The 19,732-nt window shown below is 35.7% G+C and overlaps 1 protein-coding gene across 3 annotated transcripts in view; it reads right to left on the bottom strand.

Annotated features, from left to right (window-relative positions):
- The window catches only part of LOC105228542 (histone-lysine N-methyltransferase, H3 lysine-79 specific), a 121,110-nt gene that overhangs the window by 56,254 nt on the left and 45,124 nt on the right, over window positions 1–19,732 (bottom strand). Inside the window, exon 2 of one of the 3 annotated variants that reach the window (XM_049449086.1) lies at window positions 7,344–7,489. The exons of the other annotated variants lie outside the window; for them this stretch is intronic. Within the exon in view, the coding sequence (XP_049305043.1) occupies window positions 7,344–7,371 (28 nt within the window). The 5' untranslated portion in view covers window positions 7,372–7,489. The remainder of the gene's footprint in view (window positions 1–7,343; window positions 7,490–19,732) is intronic. 3 annotated transcript variants of the gene reach the window in all.

The following is a 19,732-nucleotide window of genomic DNA, read 5'->3' on the forward strand; positions in this document are numbered from 1 at the left end:
TTCTTCCTTTTCCTCCGTTTTCTCAGGCGGGCGTTTGTGCTTCTGAATAATGTAAGCGATAGGTCCAAAATAGATCCAAACTCATTCGTGAAGGATGGATTTAGCTAGACAAATAGCTGAGCGTAGTAACACTTGGAAACTGGAGACTGAAAGCTTTATATTAAATATTCCGAAGGCTTTAATAAAAATACTTTTTAGGAAAGATTGTCAGACAATTTGTAAATAATGTTAACCGAATACTATACATTCGCTACCCACGGTGCACTATTGAGCCGCTATTATTTCTAAAACAGCAATGGCCGCAATAATGTACATATGAACACCTACACGCATATGTACGTATTTACATACATATACATATATAAAAAGTATAGCAATGATGGCAACACCAACAAAAACAATGCTCGGTAATCTTGCAGTCAACAACATTGCATGCCTGGAAAAAGAAGTGCAGACAGCTCGCCAAGCAAGTCAAGTCAGTCGAATAGATCGACACACTACGGCTTATAGGCAAGAGTATTACAACAACAATACAGCGAACAAATAGCTACGTTAGTGTTGCACGATTATGGCGGCAGCGATAGCGACAGTCGACTGCCGAGGGTAGTTGGTGTGGTGCGAGGCAGACGAAAAGCATAGAGGCACAGAAAGGCATAGATACATACAAATACACAAAGCCACACACATGCACGCACGCTTGTGATTGTGAATTCCACTCGCCACCGTTATAGTGCGCTTTTACACTACAGACACACCCACCGTAACGAGACGCGTGCGGGAAATCAACGAAAAAAATTAAAACGTTTACAGAAAAAACGTGCAACATTTGGCTGCATGCCGCGAAATGTGGCAACAGCGCCGGCTAACTCAAGCAAGGTTGCCATATCGCAGTTGCAAGCATATATACCTATGTATACGTATTTGTTTATATGGATGTATGTACATATGTAAAAATGTACCGAGAAATAGAGTCGATAACCAACTGCAACAACAAAGCGCGGCTAATACCAACACAATAAATTGCTATTTGGAGAAGTAATCGGAATTTGTGGGCGTTATGTGGCAGCAGTGGCAAAGAGTGAAGCGCGAAGATAGACGCAGTGCAATGAATAAAAAAGAAATCTTCTTCCTGGTATGCAGGTATGTCGGGCGAAGGACAGACGGACTGTTCTAGGAAAATGGAGAACAAGAAAAACAAACATACAAGTGTATGGTGCTTGTGTAATGGCGCAGAGCAGCAACAACAATGTATGGCAAGCTCCAGCATTTATCCCTAGATAAAGCGCAAATCTCACTGCGAACGTGGAATGACGGCCAACCGACTGACTGACTGAAATGGCGCGCCGATTGCCGCCGACTCCTGGCTGGCTGATTGTCTGGCGTTCAGGCAAATTCAAGTAGTTAAGTGCTTTGGCTGAAAGTGTGGAAAACTTTTGTGGAGCCGTGGAGCCATGGAGTAGGTAATTTACTATATGGCAGAAACAAAAGAACAATGCGAGCAATGCCGAAGGTAACGAAGTAAATAACAATGAAAGAGAATCCAGTAATAGGATATGAGCGCGCATATACCCACAAACACACATACAAATGAATATTTGTATTAATATAGATATATGTATGTATTTATATGGAAGCGGTGCTGGAGGAAGAACCGGTATAATAGTTTCAAAAACCGAACTCATATCTAGCTTGAGGCTGAAGTGTATGGGTCGGTGTCTGTGACTGAAGGTAAATAAATAAAGTATGAAGGATATTACGTACTGTAGCTAGGAATTCACGCAGACATTTGCAGCAGAAAGAAATATACGGAAGTTGAGTGAAAAACTTCTGTACTCGGGCCATGGAATGCTGCAGGCGACTTGGAGCAGCCACGAACATACAAACCATAACAGGGCAAGAATTTCCTTAAGGCGTTTTAGAAGCGAAATTCTCAACATTAACGGAACACAGTGAAGGAGTGAAGAAGTTTGGGTGTAGCTGCAGCTAAAGATTACGACCGAGGAAAATTTATTTCCGCAAAAAAGGAAAATAAGATAAAGTTTATAGACTACATGGTTTGCACACGCTAATACAAAAATAAAAATGGTGAAATATAGAGCAGGCAGGCATGTTAGGGTAGCAGTAGTGGCGATATTGCAGACGTAAGAATTTGCTGGGAGTCCGTCAGTCAGCCAGTCCGTACCTTACGACCAAGCTCACTCAGCCATTCACTTTTATGATTGAGATTGCAAGAAATTGTCTGGAAATGAGAAATTGAAAAATGGCGAAATTACATTAGAGCCATACATTATTTACGAATGTTTATGGTGTAGATAAAAGAAAAGCTAATAACAAGTGAATGAGAAACGCACGGTATTATTAGTTTGTACCATAAAAAACGTTAAGACTTGGATAAATGTGCATCCGAAAGTACGGTGGAAGATGAAGCGGACAGGCAGTTGACTACAAAAGTGAAAGCACTTGAAATGTACGAAAACTTTAAGAAGGCCTTTAAGACATTTTGCAAAAGTTTAAGTGTCCGAGCTGTTGAGAAACCGTTGGCTGGACGTAACTGATAGGTAAAACAATAATTTACATTACAATATCAAAGAAAAGAATGTATAGAACAGTAGTTCGTTCACATAGATGTTTGTAAGATTCAAGTTGGTCAAGAATTGATCTCACAGCGGCCGCGCCCTCTTAATCTTACCGCGTAGATAACCACCGCATCTCTTACGTTTTCTCTCGAGCCATACATAAGGGTCTTGCGACTGTAGTTGACCAGCGCTCGCCTATCACGTTAGTCCCAGCCAAATGTTATTAAAACGTAAAATAGTACCGATTGGTTCTCACTCGACTGATAATGATAGTCACTCATACTGGTCTCGACGACAATGATAGTGAGTTAACTGCAGTTCCAACTCAAATTATTTGAGTCTTAAAACTTCTGAAGGCTTTTTTGAAAGAAAGAAACTAATTATCATGAGAAATATCATCGTATGTAATAGAAGATGTGCATTTGAGCTCGAGGCAGTTGGGCAAAAACCGACGAAATTACCACACTTTTCAACTGGGAAATAAGGTTCCAAGTAAATATAGAAATAGACGGGTACGGGAATATATTGTCGAGAGTTAGGCATAAGGCCACCTTTTAAGTTGCCGGACCACTGCAGTATATTTCAAGGTTAGGTCTGTGCTATTGCGATAGCCGCGGGGCGGGCCTCTAATGTACCTGCAGGCAATTCCAGAGTCAACATTCACGTAGACAGCCAAACAGGAATCAAGACAGTAACCTTGTAGGGTTTATCGGGCAGAAGTGTCTGGGAAGAAGGGCCGCAGTGGAAAGTGTTGTCAGAAATAAGCAGCTTCGGTGCACAAAGGCATCGAGGGCAATGAAATAGTCGACGAGATTGTAAAGAATGGTCGACAGAAGCATGGTAAAGAAAATCAAAACCAGATGGAAGGAGCTCCCTGGGAGAAAAACTGCAAAAGTCATATGCAAAACGGTAGATCGGAAGTACACAAAATTCCTGTTCAGATCGAAAAGACTGCAGGAAATGTCTACAGTGGGCAGCACGGAAACAATGGAGCGTCTCTTGCATTTGTGCCGCATTGAGCAAGACTACGCTGTAAGCATCTGGCGTCCGCACAGTATGACACACTGGAGAAGGTATCGATAGTGAGGCTGCAGAGTCGCTTAAATTCGCGTCAACCACAGGCATCCAACGGTATTTTCCAAGAGATCAAGTGTAATATTTCAGAAATGTCCAGACTACGAGAACTTGGTGGGTTAACGACGATCCCCCATAAATTACTATTTTCTTACTTGTTATTACCATTACGTTGTCGGCTTCAGAGACTATGTTTCATGTTTGATAATTGAAAGCGATGCTGAAATATATTCCGTTCCGTACATCAAATATTTGGAGAATCTAATTCAGAAAAAAGTGATTGAAGACACCTTTCGAATTTCGTAATCCATTTTAAGGGCGGTTACTCCCAAGCTGCTTTGCAACATTAAAATTCAAAACACGCTTCTCTGTCGCATTTCTAACGTGGGAAGTGAAACGACTTTTAGAACGCCTACGTCAACAGCTTAGATTCGAACACGATCAGTACCGAAAACGATTAATGACGAAAAAACAGTCGCAAATCAACTGCTCACGCCCAAACATATGGCTAATGAGGTTTTAAGACGCGGAACAGTGAAGTTTATTAAAAATAACCCCAAAAAATGGGAGTGAGGGTTAGAAACCCGAAACAAGGGTGCTCAGCGGCACCCAGCAAAGCAAGAAACGCGTGTCGGGAACGTGCCATTAGCGGATTGAGTGGACCTTAACTGAGTTTCAAAAGTGGCAAACGCAAGCGAACACCCAGAGCATTGTTCTGTAATGAATTATTCACTTGTATAATGTAACGAATGTGGAATCCAACGAAAAAAACTCCCAGTAAAAACGCACAAGGACATTCGGGATTTCTCTGTGTGACATAAATACATACATACAGATTATACGTATATATGTATGTGTTCGTATGCAAAGAATGAAGTGATGTCTGCTGAAGGGGGGTTGGACACCGCTGTATGGCATTTTTTGATTTAACCTTTAAAGTGGACGTGTATTCTTATTTTTTGTCGTTGTTTTTGTTATGTGTTCTTTATACACGTACATATATATAATCAAACGAATATATGCGCTTCCTCTTAATTTTTCTTTTTCTCCATTTCATTGCAAGAGCCGGACGAAAACGCCCTTCATTACATCGACTTGCCGCATTGTCAAAGGATTATGGCGCACATACACACACTCGCAGACACTAGTATATATGTCAGAGAATGTTATCCTTTTTCGCATTCACCAGAGCGTTATTCAATAAAGCGAAAAACAACCCTCACACCGTTGCACACTTTTTCCATCCGATTATTCCACATCCTATTTATGAACACCAACAACAACACTAGCACTACAAGTAGTATTTATTGTTGTTTATTGTCCTTGTTTGATTGGCATCCCAACGGGTCGCATGATTATTCAATTGAGGGTTAGGGTTAAGGTTTCAATGACGAAGCAGCAGGTTGTTTGGTGGCTTGCACGCTTGCACGTTTCCCGAGCATACAGAATGCGAAACAAAAAACATTATTACAAAAAAAAAAAAACAATAAATAAAAGAAATATTGAGAATAAAGCAGAAATGTGTTGCGCAAGTCGCTCCATTTGAAATATAAGGACTCACTGCTGCGCTGAAGGCATTGTATCACGCATGGCGATAATGAGAAATGCTCACAAATTGGTTAAATTTAATAAACGCTGATTTTAGATGTTAGGACAAGTGTGGGTCTATTGGAGTGTTTAGTATAAAATCTTTTGATTCAGGTGCTTATGAGTCATCCATAGTACATGATATCACGCTGTTGAAGGATAAGTAGATGACAAAATCATCGTCAAAAGTTTGACTATTTCACATTTCACATTCACCATTTTATACGTATATACAACAAAAAGTGACCGCTTCTTAAACACCATCGAAGAGTATCTCAATGTTGCATTCAACTGGGCGAGCAGAAGCGACTTAGCCGTTACTCGAAGTAAAATTTAAATGGTTTATTTTTCAGGAGGTATAATATGTCCCATGTTTCGAAGGCTCACATCTTCTACCTGTTTAATGTGAATTACTAACCCCTGGCCTCAATGATAGAAAGCTGTCACGGTGACCAAATATTAAGGCGAGAATAGGGGATGCATAGGATGCCTTCTATTGCTATAGGAAAAACGTGACGTGTCTCATCAAAGGTGGCGTTTTGACTCTACGAAACCGTAGTCAAGCCAATAATAATCTAATTAATATATTTGTCTCAAAATCTTGGATCTTGTTTATTTGGATTTTCAAAGAATATAAGGTTTAGCAATCTAACATTTTATAAACGAGTAATGAGTTTTTTCATATATATACATACATATGTATTTGTTTTTAAATTGAACTCAAATAATTATTTAAAAAGAAGTTCTAACCCGGAAAAGTGCTGCCATTAACCACATTTGTTCTTATGCTTCAGCTTTTCAAAAACTAATTAACTGAATATGCTTAAAAAAGGAAATTGAGAGAGAAAAAATTAAGATAAGAAGAAATTAGGAAAAAGCGCTGATTTTATTCACATATGATATGAAGAAGAGGAGTCAAATCATTGATTACTCTTTCAAAGTTCTATGACCGAGACGATTGCATCCAAAAAATGTTATTTTAACTAAAGGAACTGTGCAATTGGACCACCTTATATTCGCAAAATAAAATAATATAAAATAAGCTTAAAAACGCTTAAAAATCATTTGGATTTAAATAGATTTTCTTTTATATTTATTACGAGTATTACCAATAAATCTGTACAATCTTTGAAAGGTAATTTCACATGAAATACTAAAAATACTCTTTATGAATAATTGTAGTTATTAAGGGAGGCAAATATGCCACAATTGTTTAATTATTATTATTGTTTTTAATTTTTCGATTTCTTCAACTCAGGCAAAATGATTTTCGTAGTTTAGAAAACAAACCGGTGAAATTAAAATCTTCAAATAAAATTGCGATTTCTGCGCAACTGAATGACCAAATTAAAAATATAATTAAATGGTGCGAGGTAACTAACCGGAAAGATTATGTTTGTTAAATTGGTTAGAGAGTGAGAGCGGCGCAAAATAAAATAAGCAAGGGCATAATAAAATTCTCAAAAAATTCGGAAAAAATTGCGTGTAAAAAAGCGCCACAAATTAACATTAAAGGTCAGTGAACACCACCGCGCACACAACCAGTTTCTGACAGGCACATACACACTTATACAAACACATTAACATATCTACAACATTTTTACATACATATATGCCGACACACGAGCATCATCATCAAAAACTCAGTCAACAGTGTATACACACACACACGCATAGCGACCATACGCCCATACCATATGACACGTGTAAATGGAAGCGAAACAAAAAACGAAAATCAAGATAAAAATAAAATTAAAGATCATAAAGCTCTGAACGAGTTTTGTTTAACACATTAATAAAAAAAAAATTATGTAAATGCCTATATGTTCATAGGTATGTATGTAAGTACTTATACATATGTACATAGGTACATATATTAAGCGTATGTGATGCTTATATGATGTCGCTCAAAGAGTGTCCACAAAGCTGAATGTAGAGAAGAAATGAAGCAATGCATGAGGAAAACAAAACAAAAAGCGGAATTAAAAAGAAAAAATCAAATAGGATCTAGATAAAGAAAAATCGTAAAATTCACGCTGGTTTTATAGATAATTATAAATTTTTATTGTATAGGCACGTTCAGCATGTTGTGCATGTGGTACATACCTAAAAATAGATTTGAAAACTGCAGCATGATCAATTAAGCGTATTTTCACAAGTGAGTAAAGCGCAACGGCACAACATAACGAATAATGAAATACGCGAGCCGAACAGACGGTTAACGCACGAGACACAAACAACGCACGAAACACCTGAAAAGAGAGAGCGGAACATTGAGATTTAGTCACATTATTCACGGAGATTTCTTAATTTGTGAATGAAAATATTTTTAAGTGTTTTAAATATTAAAATATATTGTAAGGGTCGTAAAATAAAGTCTATATTATAGAAAAAAAATATATAACAAAATAGAGCGTATTATTTTTGAAATTAGGTTTTGTAATACAGTGATTGTTCCAAAAATAATAGAGTAAATTGAACGAAATTTACAAATAGATGCACTGTGCTGCCACTTAAATCCACGAGCAACTCATAAGATATATGGCGAGATTGGTTTCTACTATAGCAATATTTCGTTCAGATTCGTGGGCTTTTTAGTATTTATAGACTCATTTATGATTAGAGTCTAGTCTGAAGAGAGTCTTAAGTACATAATTAAATGTCATACTTTTTTGATAAAGAAAAAATATTTTCGCAAATCATTTTAACAGCAAACCCTTTCTCTCTTTTAATAAAATAGATTTAATCCATCCTATTAATTCTACATAATCGGCACCACTCATTAAGTACTTCAATTATCTTCCCATTGTTGGGTAGCTCTATCCTATCCGCTATCGGGTCTGGTCTGCAAGCTTATAAACTACGACGACTCTTTTGCGTTATTTAGCAAATATTAGTTTGTAGCTAGGATGAATCCCGCATTTTAATACTAAATTTTGGGCGGTTCAGGATAAGCTGGCGACAACATATTGGATACATACATACATAACCTCTAAGATTTTTATAATGTGGAACATTTAAAACAAATCTGCCTTTCAAGTCAAATAGTGATCGATGAAATTGTAATCGATCTTCAGTAGTCGTAGTCGATTAAGAATCGATTCTTGACATTCGAAAAATCGATTATTTTACGCGAAAACTCGATTCTCGAGTAGAATCGGGATCGAGTTTACCATCCCCACTGGCAGCCATCGCGTGCAACATACAGCCATGGACACATAAATAGCACACTTAGTCATCAAATAAGAACACATTTATTTATTCCTTAGGTTCATCACTTACGGATTTAAAGAGGAATGCGTTTTATTTTAAAAATTATTCACTTTAATATAACTATAACACTGAAACAATAAATATTTTATTATCGCCAAAAAAAGACGAAAACATCAATATCCTATATGACAGCTTGGACACATAAATAGCACAATCTGAAAAGGGGTTTAAAAAAAGGACAAAAATGTATAAAAATTATTAAAAAATTGCAAAAGATTGTTCATTTCGTTAGTCGTTTGTACTATCCATCATTTTTAAGCATCCGCTCACATCTTTCCTGCATGCTGTCCACCAGTTCTTGATATCGTTCCTTTGGGATTGAATACCAAGGCTCCTCAATTCCAGCCCATAAATTATCAAAATTTTTGAATTTTTTGCTTGCTATTTTGAACTTTATATCAATTCATAAATTTTCCATTGGTTTCAGGTTTGAGTTTTGCGCAGGCCACTCATAAATTTTAAATTTTTTATTGCCGAGACCATACTTTACTACCTTTGCGGTGTGTTTCGGATCATTGTCTTGCATAAATGTCCAGTTTATGGGCATGGATTGAAATACATTTTATTTTTCAGTATATCCAAATACTAAAACTGGTCCATTTTACCATTTATTCGAACAATTGGCACGATGCCATGAAAACAACGCCCCAAACCATGATACTTCCACCGCCGTGCTTAATGGTTTTTTTGGTATACCTAGGTTTAAGGGATTGACCTTGTGGACGACGTAAAAATGATTTTTCAACTGGAACCTTCCTATTTATCTTGGTTTTGTCGTTCAAAAACACGTTCTTCCAAAATTGTGCTGGTTTGTCTCCGTGGGCCTTTCCAAATGCCAGTCGAATTTTTGATGTGGCGTTTTGACAGGAGTGGTTTCTCTTGCTGGTAATTTGTACAAAAGTTGAAATAAGTTGAGTCGTCTTCCTACAAGATTTCTGGACACGTCCACACCATATTCGTCATTAATTTCGATCATAATTTCTCTGGTTGACTTAAAAGGATCCGCTTTTGCTCTTCCGTACTATGTATTTGTCAACACTAATATCGGATTTACGTGGTCCTGTGTTTTCTTGGTATCTTTTTATTGACACAAGGTGGGTCTGCTTTTGTTGCATAAAGAGCATTTTATAACATTTTTGGAGAGCAATATATTATTTTAGTAATTTTGACAGGATCTTTTCCTTTTTTTTTGCTCATATTGGATATAAGGACTCCCTTTTCCGGCGTGGAATGTTTTTTTCCTTCTCATTTTAACGAAATATCGATGAAATAATTATATATTCGCAGAAATTAATTAAAAATATACGAGAACCTCACACAAAATTATAAAAAAAACTACGAACTTAAAAATGTGCTATTTATGTGTCCACCTCAGATCAACACTATACGCAATAAAATTGTCGCGTACAAAATTTAATAGAAAATAAACAGTATTTTTATGCAGGGAAATGAGACTCATAACAGTGACAAGTAGATACATACCAAATTTTTATTGTTCAGCTACTTTAGGATAAAAAAAAATTAGAATTAATATGGGATTCAGATGTGTGCTATTTATGTGTCCATGGCTGTATAATAACCTCCGCACAATAACCACCACAAAAAAAAATGATTTTTTTTTTCATGTTATTTATATGGAAAACAAAAAATTTGAATTAGGCACCTCTTAATATTAATATTAAGAGCTCATCTTTTGAGTGACGTTGCTTTTCACATTTTCGAAAGTTTTGAGCTTGTTTTTCAGTTGAAAAAAAAGGTTGCCTCAGAATGACACACCCTAATGTACATAGTTCCTTTCTGTACTCTCTCATATTTATTGCATTTAGCACCACAAGCCTTGTCTATACCTAGAAGTTGCGCTTGGAAAATGATGGCTGAGTTTGGTAACCGGATTAAAAGAATTGCTCGAAGAAATGAGTCTACCAACACCATCCACACAGGTCGTAACACACTTCGGTATAGTGGGCATAGTGAACAGGTCAAAATATTTAAGAGAAAAAATGTTCTATAAATTAGAAATCGACCTTACTCGCCGAAAAGCTTTTAACAAGTTCTAGTAAGTGGATAAAGCAATAAAAATTACTACGGCGAATGGTTCTTCAAGATGAAAGAGGTATTTATAAAGTAGAAATGGGTTCAAATAACGGCCCTCACTGTATTTAAGATCGAGCAAATAAACATTTACTCCTGTTACTTACCTTTCAACTTACAAGCAAATATTAACTGCACCAAAATTTTTTAGCATGACAGGTGGTGTATAGGACCAACAGAGACCTGTCCTCCAGTTTACAAATATATCCACATATGCACTTGCATATTTATATGTATATCTAGGAGTTCAAACGACATACAGCAGCAATAGAAAATATGCAAAAAGAAGTTCACTAATAATGGTCCGAAGCGGTGGTCAAACACGCTAAACTGCCTTTGGTAGAAGACAAGACACAAATTTGTAAAAAAAAGAAGAGAATTGAAAAAATATACTAAAAATAAAAACTTGTTTCCACGAATTTTCCAACTCAAATCGAAAACAAGTGTGCATTTAAAAGCGTAGCAAGCGGCTAAATTCCCTAAGCAACGCTGCGGCAAACAAAGACAAGCGGCTTTGGAGAAGAAACTTAGGAGCAAAACAAAATAAACAAGTAAGAAAGAATTAAGTTCGGGTGCAACCGAACATTTTATACTCTTGCAACTTGTAAGAATCCAAGCTTATACACTGACCAATATATTCGACATAAGGTTTGTTAGAAAAACGAAAATCATTATATGTAGTACATGGGAGTTGGGGTCGTATCGAACCGACTTTGTCTATGTTTATTAATACTACATACTCAAAAAATTTTCCCTGGAGTCAAAACCGCAAAGATTCACTTTTTTGAGTAAAACAAGATATCCCAGTTTCATTGAGATAACTCAATATTGGACGATATATGTATGTATGTATGTGGTATAAAGTCACCTAGAAGTTCGAAAATCTTTTGATTAGGTATATTGGGGGCTCAGAGAAGTATTGAAACCATTCAACCCGTTTGTAGCACAAGGGCTTATAACTGTCAGGAAAGCATTCTCTCTGAACTTCAATTATAAATCTGACACATTGGCCAATATTTCCAGTAAAAAGTCAACCATAGGTACTGGGGTTCAAATACTCAGTACCTAGGGCTTGACCAGATTTTTTGGAATTTGAAAATTTTTGGCAATACTCTATAGGCATTATTTGTGCAAAGTTCTATCCCGTTATATTAATTGGCGCTTTGTGGGCCTGGCAGTGATCCGATTACGCCCATCTTAGAATTCGTAATTTTTGTTATTGCCAAGAAACTTGGTAATCAAGATATTTTAAGTTTTGCTAAAGTTACAGCTTGCACGAACAGAGAGTACCGACTATTAAACTATTATACTCTGTAGTAACATGTGGCAAGGGTATAAAAATACGAAATAATGCATGCTATCAAAGTGTGCAACGATGAAAATTTTATATCTGGATGTTGCACATTTTATGCCACAACACAGTCGACAATGCCTAAGCAAGCAGCCGCCAGCAGCTAAAGATGCGCGTACAATATTGTAGCTTGAGAAACCTGTTTACTGCCGTCTCTGTTGCAGCGCAGCCTTGCGAATTGTACAGAGACAGAGGACAATATAAAGTCAGAGTAAACGCCATTAGATGCTGTAAGCAATGCGTAAGCTAGCTGTAGGTATATTCTGTGCGCAACCATTTAGCCCAGGTTTTGGGAACTGTGATGATCCAAGTGCGCTTAAAGTGAGTCTTTCTTTATTTAAACTTATATAGAGAAGCAGAAAGCGATACAGGCACTAACAACCTAAAGGCACGTAAATGTAGATGTGTTAGAAAATAGTAACTTACAATTGTAATGGAATCGTTGAGTTTTATACTCGACAGGCGAAAAAGTTCGTAACTTCCCTATGAAGGACGCCACTAGTATCGACAATATGATGTGTTACCAAAGAATTAAGCATAGGGCAAAAATTTGCTTGACAAGGGTTTAGGGCTCTGTGTCAATCTAAGCAACCATTAGTAGGTGTCAAATATACAGTTATGAATGAAAATGATTTTGAATGAGCTAAAATTAAGTTGACATTCTCTAAATATCAAAAGAACGTATGGGCCTAAAGTTCGTAAATATTTGGATAGTCGAAAGCTCTGAGCTAAATATAAGCTGTGAGAGCTTACAACCGACCGAAAACTACAACGAATTTATCAGTTTTTTTGGTTTTCTGCTTCTTCCCCCATATTTAAATTTAACGGCAATGCAAAGGTAATCGCTCAAACAGAGGCCTATTTTGAAAATTTAGAAATCTTATATAATGGCTTTATTGCCTCGATTGAAGATACGTTGAACACTAAAGTACAAAAAAGTAATTTCGTAGGAATAAATTGTAACCCCCCAAAATCTCATTGAAAAACTTTGCAATCAACTTGGAAAACATTCTTGACACAAAAGTAACGGAACGGAATTATGTAACGATACACTTAAAAATTATAGCAATAAGGATTAATACCGGTTACTTTAAACGCAAGTATTTTGGCATATATATTGGTTCATGCCCTCCTGAAGGAAAGTTGAGGAAGACTTGGTTCACAGTTTTTATGACAATATGTCACATCATTTATGACGTAGGGTGTCGAAAATTTGCCATTATCATACCTTACCCCACTAAAGTAAGATGAAAGTTGACTAGAATTGGGATGGATAGTTCAATTTCGAGGGGTGTATATTAAAGTATAGGCAATCAGCGCTGCCATATTGCCTTCAATATCGGTACGGTACATTAGAAATTTTGAACTTTTTACCACATAAAACTATTTGCATTGCACCATTACAAATTTAACACACTGTACTCACACACATTATTACGTTTGTATGCGAGATTAGGTAACAAAAAGTTACAAAAACTACATATGTATGTACATATAAGCTGAGAGTAATAAAAACGAAAAATAAAATAAAAAAGAGACACACGCGTAACAGTAGTTAAAACATGAGCTGAAATGAGAAAATATGCGGCAGCTAAGCACAGATAGAAAATAATGAGCGTAACGTATGCGTCAAGGCTGCTAACGAAATGATAATAGAACACAGGTGTCGCTTAAGCCCAAAGGGAGCTGTCATCGGCAGGGGGCTCGTCAACTTAATGAAAGCGCGACAGAGCTAGTACACAGCATAGGCTCATTGCATAAGCGGACAGCATTGACAGCGGAACCGCGACAAATGCACAGGAAAGCACACAGAGCGAGTAGACGAGGCTGAGCGAGTCAACATTTTTGCACTATACATACATATGTATGTGTATATCTATATGCTCAAGAACGTGGGATATCTGGTTCTACGTTAGAAAAAATCGTTACATTACATTGCAAAATAATATTATATACAGTGGTGGCGAATAAAATGTAGTAAGCAGTTTTGCTAAAAAAAGAAGTGTAATTTTTGGGTTCTCAAAGAAAAAATTTTCGAATTTTCGCTCTTTTTAAACATTCCTAGTCATTTGTTTTTGTAATGAATAAGTCTTCGAACGATTACAGTGAACCACCCTAACGTCCACGTATTAAACTATACTACTTAATCGCGATTTAAGCTTGTCGTTGGCAATCAGCACTCTATTGTTGTTGTTTTTTCTTTGCTTTCTTCTCGCTTTTTTGCTTGTTCGTGTGATTAGCCGTAATATCGTAATAAATTTGAACTTGAAATAAAACTACAAACTTATCGCAGCTTTTATGCAACTTGACAACCATAGGCGCAAGTTTAAATATTATGAATTTTAATTTGAATAAATATATGCATTTGATATCTAATAAAAATTCATTATATAAGCTTTCGCTACTTGCGGTTTTGTGGCTAATTTGCTTACTCAGGCCGAAATACATATTTCCACACCAGAGAGTTCTACGCAAGTAATTCGAAGTAATTATGATTTGCAATCAGTGCTAATTGCTTAATTATTTACTGTAAAAGTAATTAACCATATAAACAAAACACTTGATATATTTAATCGACAAAATCAAGCTTTCAATAAAAACTGCCGGTATTTACGAAATTAAGGTTAATTAACAATTGATTTGTAACTCCATTACTTCCACTACTGGTGTAATTATTTGTACATTTTGTAATTATGGAAACTTGGGTTGACAAAAAATTGTAAAATTATGTGTTTGACTATAACCTAAAAAATATTGAGACAAGATAAAACGTTAATTTCATCTACACCGAAGCTATAATACCCTTCATAGGTGCACGTTTTATGGCATTAAAGGGTATAAAGAAACTGTATCTTGATTTTGATCGGTCAGTTCGAATAGTAGCTACATACATACATACTTACATATTTGCGATAGTGGTTCGAGCTGAACAATTTCATCAGACGTTGTATCGATGCATTAAATAATAAACTATGTCAAATGAAAAAGCTTAGTAGTTCTCGGTAGCTTACAATCATTCTTGGGTAATATTCGACCGAATAGAACACGTCCAATACACATTGAAGAAAATATAGCAGCCGTAGCTGAGAGTGTACACGAAAACCGTGGATAGTCGATTCGCAGCAAATCGAACTGACGTATGGAACTACTTGGCGCATTTTACGTCGAGATCTTAAATTGAAGACATACAAAATACAGCTTGTAAAAGAAGAGAAGCCCCTCGACCTTACCAAGTGACATCGCCTCACTCTATGGAAAGTCAAAAAAAAATCCCATGCTATTTGACGGTCAAAATTTTGTTCAGCGATGAGGCCCATTTCTGGCTTAATGGGTATACAAACAAATAAAATTGCCGCATTTGGGACGAATAACAAGCTGAAAAGATTCAAGGCCAGCCATTTTATTCGGAATAAACAACAGTTTGTTGTGGTGGGATCACCGATCCATATTTATTTATACATGATGCCGATGAGAACTTAAATGTCAATGGCGACCGTTAATGCGCCACGATGACAAACTATTTCATGCCAGATGGCGCCACGTCGATAGGCCTCATAATCCTCAAAAAAATAACTGACAAATAATATTCTTTCGAATGATAATAAACATTACCGATTAAATTTGAAGTTTCTGTGTTTTTCTTTAAAAAAAAGTAAGGAACCTCATTTATTAGTTTCATTCTGTTTACCTTAAGCGCTTTTTAACAAGGAAGCCGCCTTGAATTATCTGGAAAATTTCACAAGCTATCAATTATTTGCATATTCATAAATTATATGTAATTGCATTATAATTGTGTCACACAATTCGCTTTAAAATGTGCATTATTCAAACTATGCAAAAGTGTGTTAAAACTCTCAAAGATTTCACAAAATTACACAACAATGCCGAGCCGGTAATAATTCACTCAAATAAATAATGTTCTAATAAGCACGTAACGACAAACGCAGCGAACTATAAATACACAACAAATTATATTAAATTATACCTTGTAATTTTCAAATTACTGCAATCAAAAAATATGAATTACTTAAATACACACACACATATGTACTAATATACCAGTGTATATTTTATATGATATTCGAAAAGACGGAAGAGTATTTGCAACCCTCTTTTTACTTGCGAGTGAGTTTGTACTACAAGTATATGTAGAACTTGTCTTCAAGTCTAACCAAAACGTAGAGAAATGTGAGCACATACACACACGGAGAAATTAAGCAAAGTAGCCACCTGTTTATTTCCATACACAATCCTGCAAGGTGAAATGCCAGACTACGGCTGTCTTTTGCGGGGTTGACGTTTTTTCGCCAGCGTAAATTGATTTTAGTGGATTGTTCGTCGTGTGATGAGTGGAGGGCGTCTGTCACGCCCACAATCGGTTTGTAAATAATTTAAGAACAATTAAGCGGTCTCATAAGGAATGCAAATTGTACGTTTGCAAGGCGTATGAATTCCCATAGATAAACATACGGACAAAATCGCTTGGCGGATATTTTTCCAGAATATTTGAAAGTGTGTGTGTAAATGCAAGCGTTATCTGTAGAGAAAACTGACCTTGCGAAACAAATTTTTGCGTTAGCACAACAGTTATGAACTAATCAAGTTGGTGGGTACTAGTTTTAGAAAAAATATACGTCAAAAAGTTAAATTACAAAAAAAAAATACGTAAATAAAAAAAATAAAACAAAAAAAAAAATTAAACAAAAAAAAAATAAAACAAATAATAAAAAAATAAATTAAAAAGTACAGTAAAAACAAAATAAAATAAATTAAAACAATAAAAAAATTGAAAATAAAAATAAAATTAAAAAACACAAATAAATAAAAAACAAAAACACTATAAAAAATATAATATTTGGTTTAAACACCAACAGACAATTTAAATTATAATTAGAAAAAATATAAAAAAATAAAATTTAAATCGTAATTATTTCTAAAACTTTTGGTTTTGAACAAAAGGTCGGAAAATACAAAAAACAGTAAAAGATACTACATTTTTTTTATTTTAATTATTTTTATATTTCTTTTTATTGAACAACTTCGAGTCGGTTCAAACAAAATTGGCGAAGAGATTGCAGATATTTATCGCAATTTGTTATTTTAAATCAAATAATTTTTTCTAATTTCACCTTCGCCGGGTTTCCTACAGGGTTTCATTTCATTGATATTCATACCGTTAGAGCGTTGACCTGACATTATTGCATTAAAATTACACATGTGTTGCAGGGGGCACAGATGATTTATTTTGTGATTGAACCATGAAATTATTTTGCAATAAGTTTTTCCTGTCATGGCGCAAAGGTGTGTTAAAAAATATGTGTCCCTAGCAAATCGCAGCCAATGAAAACGGTAGTAAAGCGTATAATTTTTAAAGAAATCGTTCTTTGATTCACTAAAGGGAAACAGCTTAAAGCGCTTTCCAAAGTTTAGGATCTTAAGGTTTGGTAATAATAGGACTCAAGGGTGCGTTACCTCGGTAAGGATTTTTAATTTTATTTCATTTAATATAGCGAAATTTTTCAAAGTGCATAAAACGTTATTTTATTAATAGCTTTTTATATTAAAGTTAAATATTCAGTGGTATATATTTTTATAGTTTTTTCAATAATATATATTTCTTTAAAGAATGGGCAATCCTTTAAATTTAGTAAAAATTCAAGTCCAGCGTAAAATAATTTTTCATGTTGCACATGCAACTCTGCAACAACTTCCCATTGTCAACCTGTATGTACAGGTTTGTGTATGCATAAATTTATGGGCACTTTTGCTGTTAACTGTCTGTCTGTTTACCAATCTGACCGTCTGTACAAGTATACCTGCCTAACAAGAAATGAGTTAAATTGTCTGGCTGATGACACCAACTCCACCTCAACTCACCGATTGATTCACTCATTGAACTACACGTTATTCTAGTTGTTGTTGTTGCTACGGTTAATACTGCTGTGTGCTGATGACGGCTGGTTCCACCTAAAGTACCGTTAGGCTGTTTGGTTGGGTTGAAAAATCGCATTTACCACAAACATCAACAAGTTTTATGCATTTACTCGACGCAGCCGACAACAAATGCAGACATAAGCACATACAGACAAACTCATTTCACATGTGTTTGTACATATACACACATACATACATACTTATATACATTCATTTGACAACACCTGTAGTCAAGGTTTTACATAAGCACATCAATTCATACTTATGTACAAATGCGCTTGTATGGGACCACTACATACATATACATATACAAATATATGTGTGTGTTTGAGCATTTGTATTCCCCGGGCATGTGTGACAGTGACAGTGACTAAAGCGAAAAACAATATAAAATGACAGCAACACATAAGTACAGTGAAAAGGTCATAAAACTCGAAAAGCAACGCTGCAATCCGTTCTACACACATTCTTACATATGTACATTCCCATATATATGCGAGTATGTGCAACTAACCGGAAAAAAGCACTGGCAACAATGCGCCGACACTTCTTCAAATAACAACTCCACACTCGAAACTCACCAAAGCAATGGCGCTTGACACCGCAGTGACTGTAGTGGCAGCAGACATGTCAGGATGGCAATGGATAAACAATGAAAGAAGAAGAAGCATCTGCTGGCATTTGCGTTGCAGAGTCGCATTTCTGTTGCAATATTGGAGTTTCATTGCGGTGAACGGCGGAAAAGCAGCACGACTGAGAGAGTAAGGCAATGAGATAGAAGCACACAGTGACGATCATAAAAAATGTAGTATTTCCAACGGAAATCGAATTAGACTCATTTGCGGTCAAACCCTATCACCACAACAAAAACTTTATAAAGAATGTTTACAGTCGTTATTTGTTTTTGCAGACTTTAATTGTAAGAGATTTTGGACACTTTTTGAAACAATTTTCACATAAATTTTGAGGTTATGTGAGAAAGGTGCTAATAGAAAAGTTTAGGTCTTGCCTTTACTTGCAACTTTGCCATAAAACGCGTTTTCCATAAACCAGGGTTAAGGGTTAAACCCTTTAAAACTCAACCGCTCTCCTTCCCTTCCTTTTCCCGACCACAGATCGCCTCTAAATTATTTTTCCAATCATATTTGCTATTTTATGTTCCTTTGGTTCATTATTTTACTTTATTTAATGCTGCAATTTTCAAGCTTAGAGCAAGAAATCACCATTAGAACCTTGATTTTGAAGACGATGAAATAATTATACCAGGAAGAAACACGCTCAAGGTAGTGTGGCTTTTATGCCAGAAATCACCATACTTAAAGACTTCCATATAAAATCCAAGGCTAATTTCGATAAAACAGAAAAGTTTATAAGCCATTTGGTACTATTTTTTATCAAAAATGGGAATCATTCGACTAAGGTCAACATTGTTCCAATGTCTTGGTCTAAACCTGGCTTCAGTAGTAAATTATAATTACTTATTAAAATAATGTATACACCACTTTTAATAAATCATAAGAACTAACACTACACCGTTGCATTATTATCGCTCGCCACAGTAGAAACGACAATGCACGTACAGAGTTTAAAATTTCGCTGTGGTAAAAACAAGTCTTGGACCGGAAATCGCGCTATATGTATGATTTTTATTGCTCTTTGCGATAATTTAGCAACTTTGCTGTTGTAATATTATATATGCCGTACATTAGTATGAATAAATATAAATTTGTGTGAATTAAACTGTGGTGGTTAACTTTCGAAACAACATATGTATATATGTATGTTACAAACGACTCCGTTGACTTTAGCCTCAACCATGACCTATGTCTATAGCACATGATAGTAA

The sequence above is a fragment of the Bactrocera dorsalis genome, chromosome 2 (genome assembly GCF_023373825.1).
Source record: "Bactrocera dorsalis isolate Fly_Bdor chromosome 2, ASM2337382v1, whole genome shotgun sequence".
Lineage (NCBI taxonomy): Eukaryota > Metazoa > Arthropoda > Insecta > Diptera > Tephritidae > Bactrocera > Bactrocera dorsalis.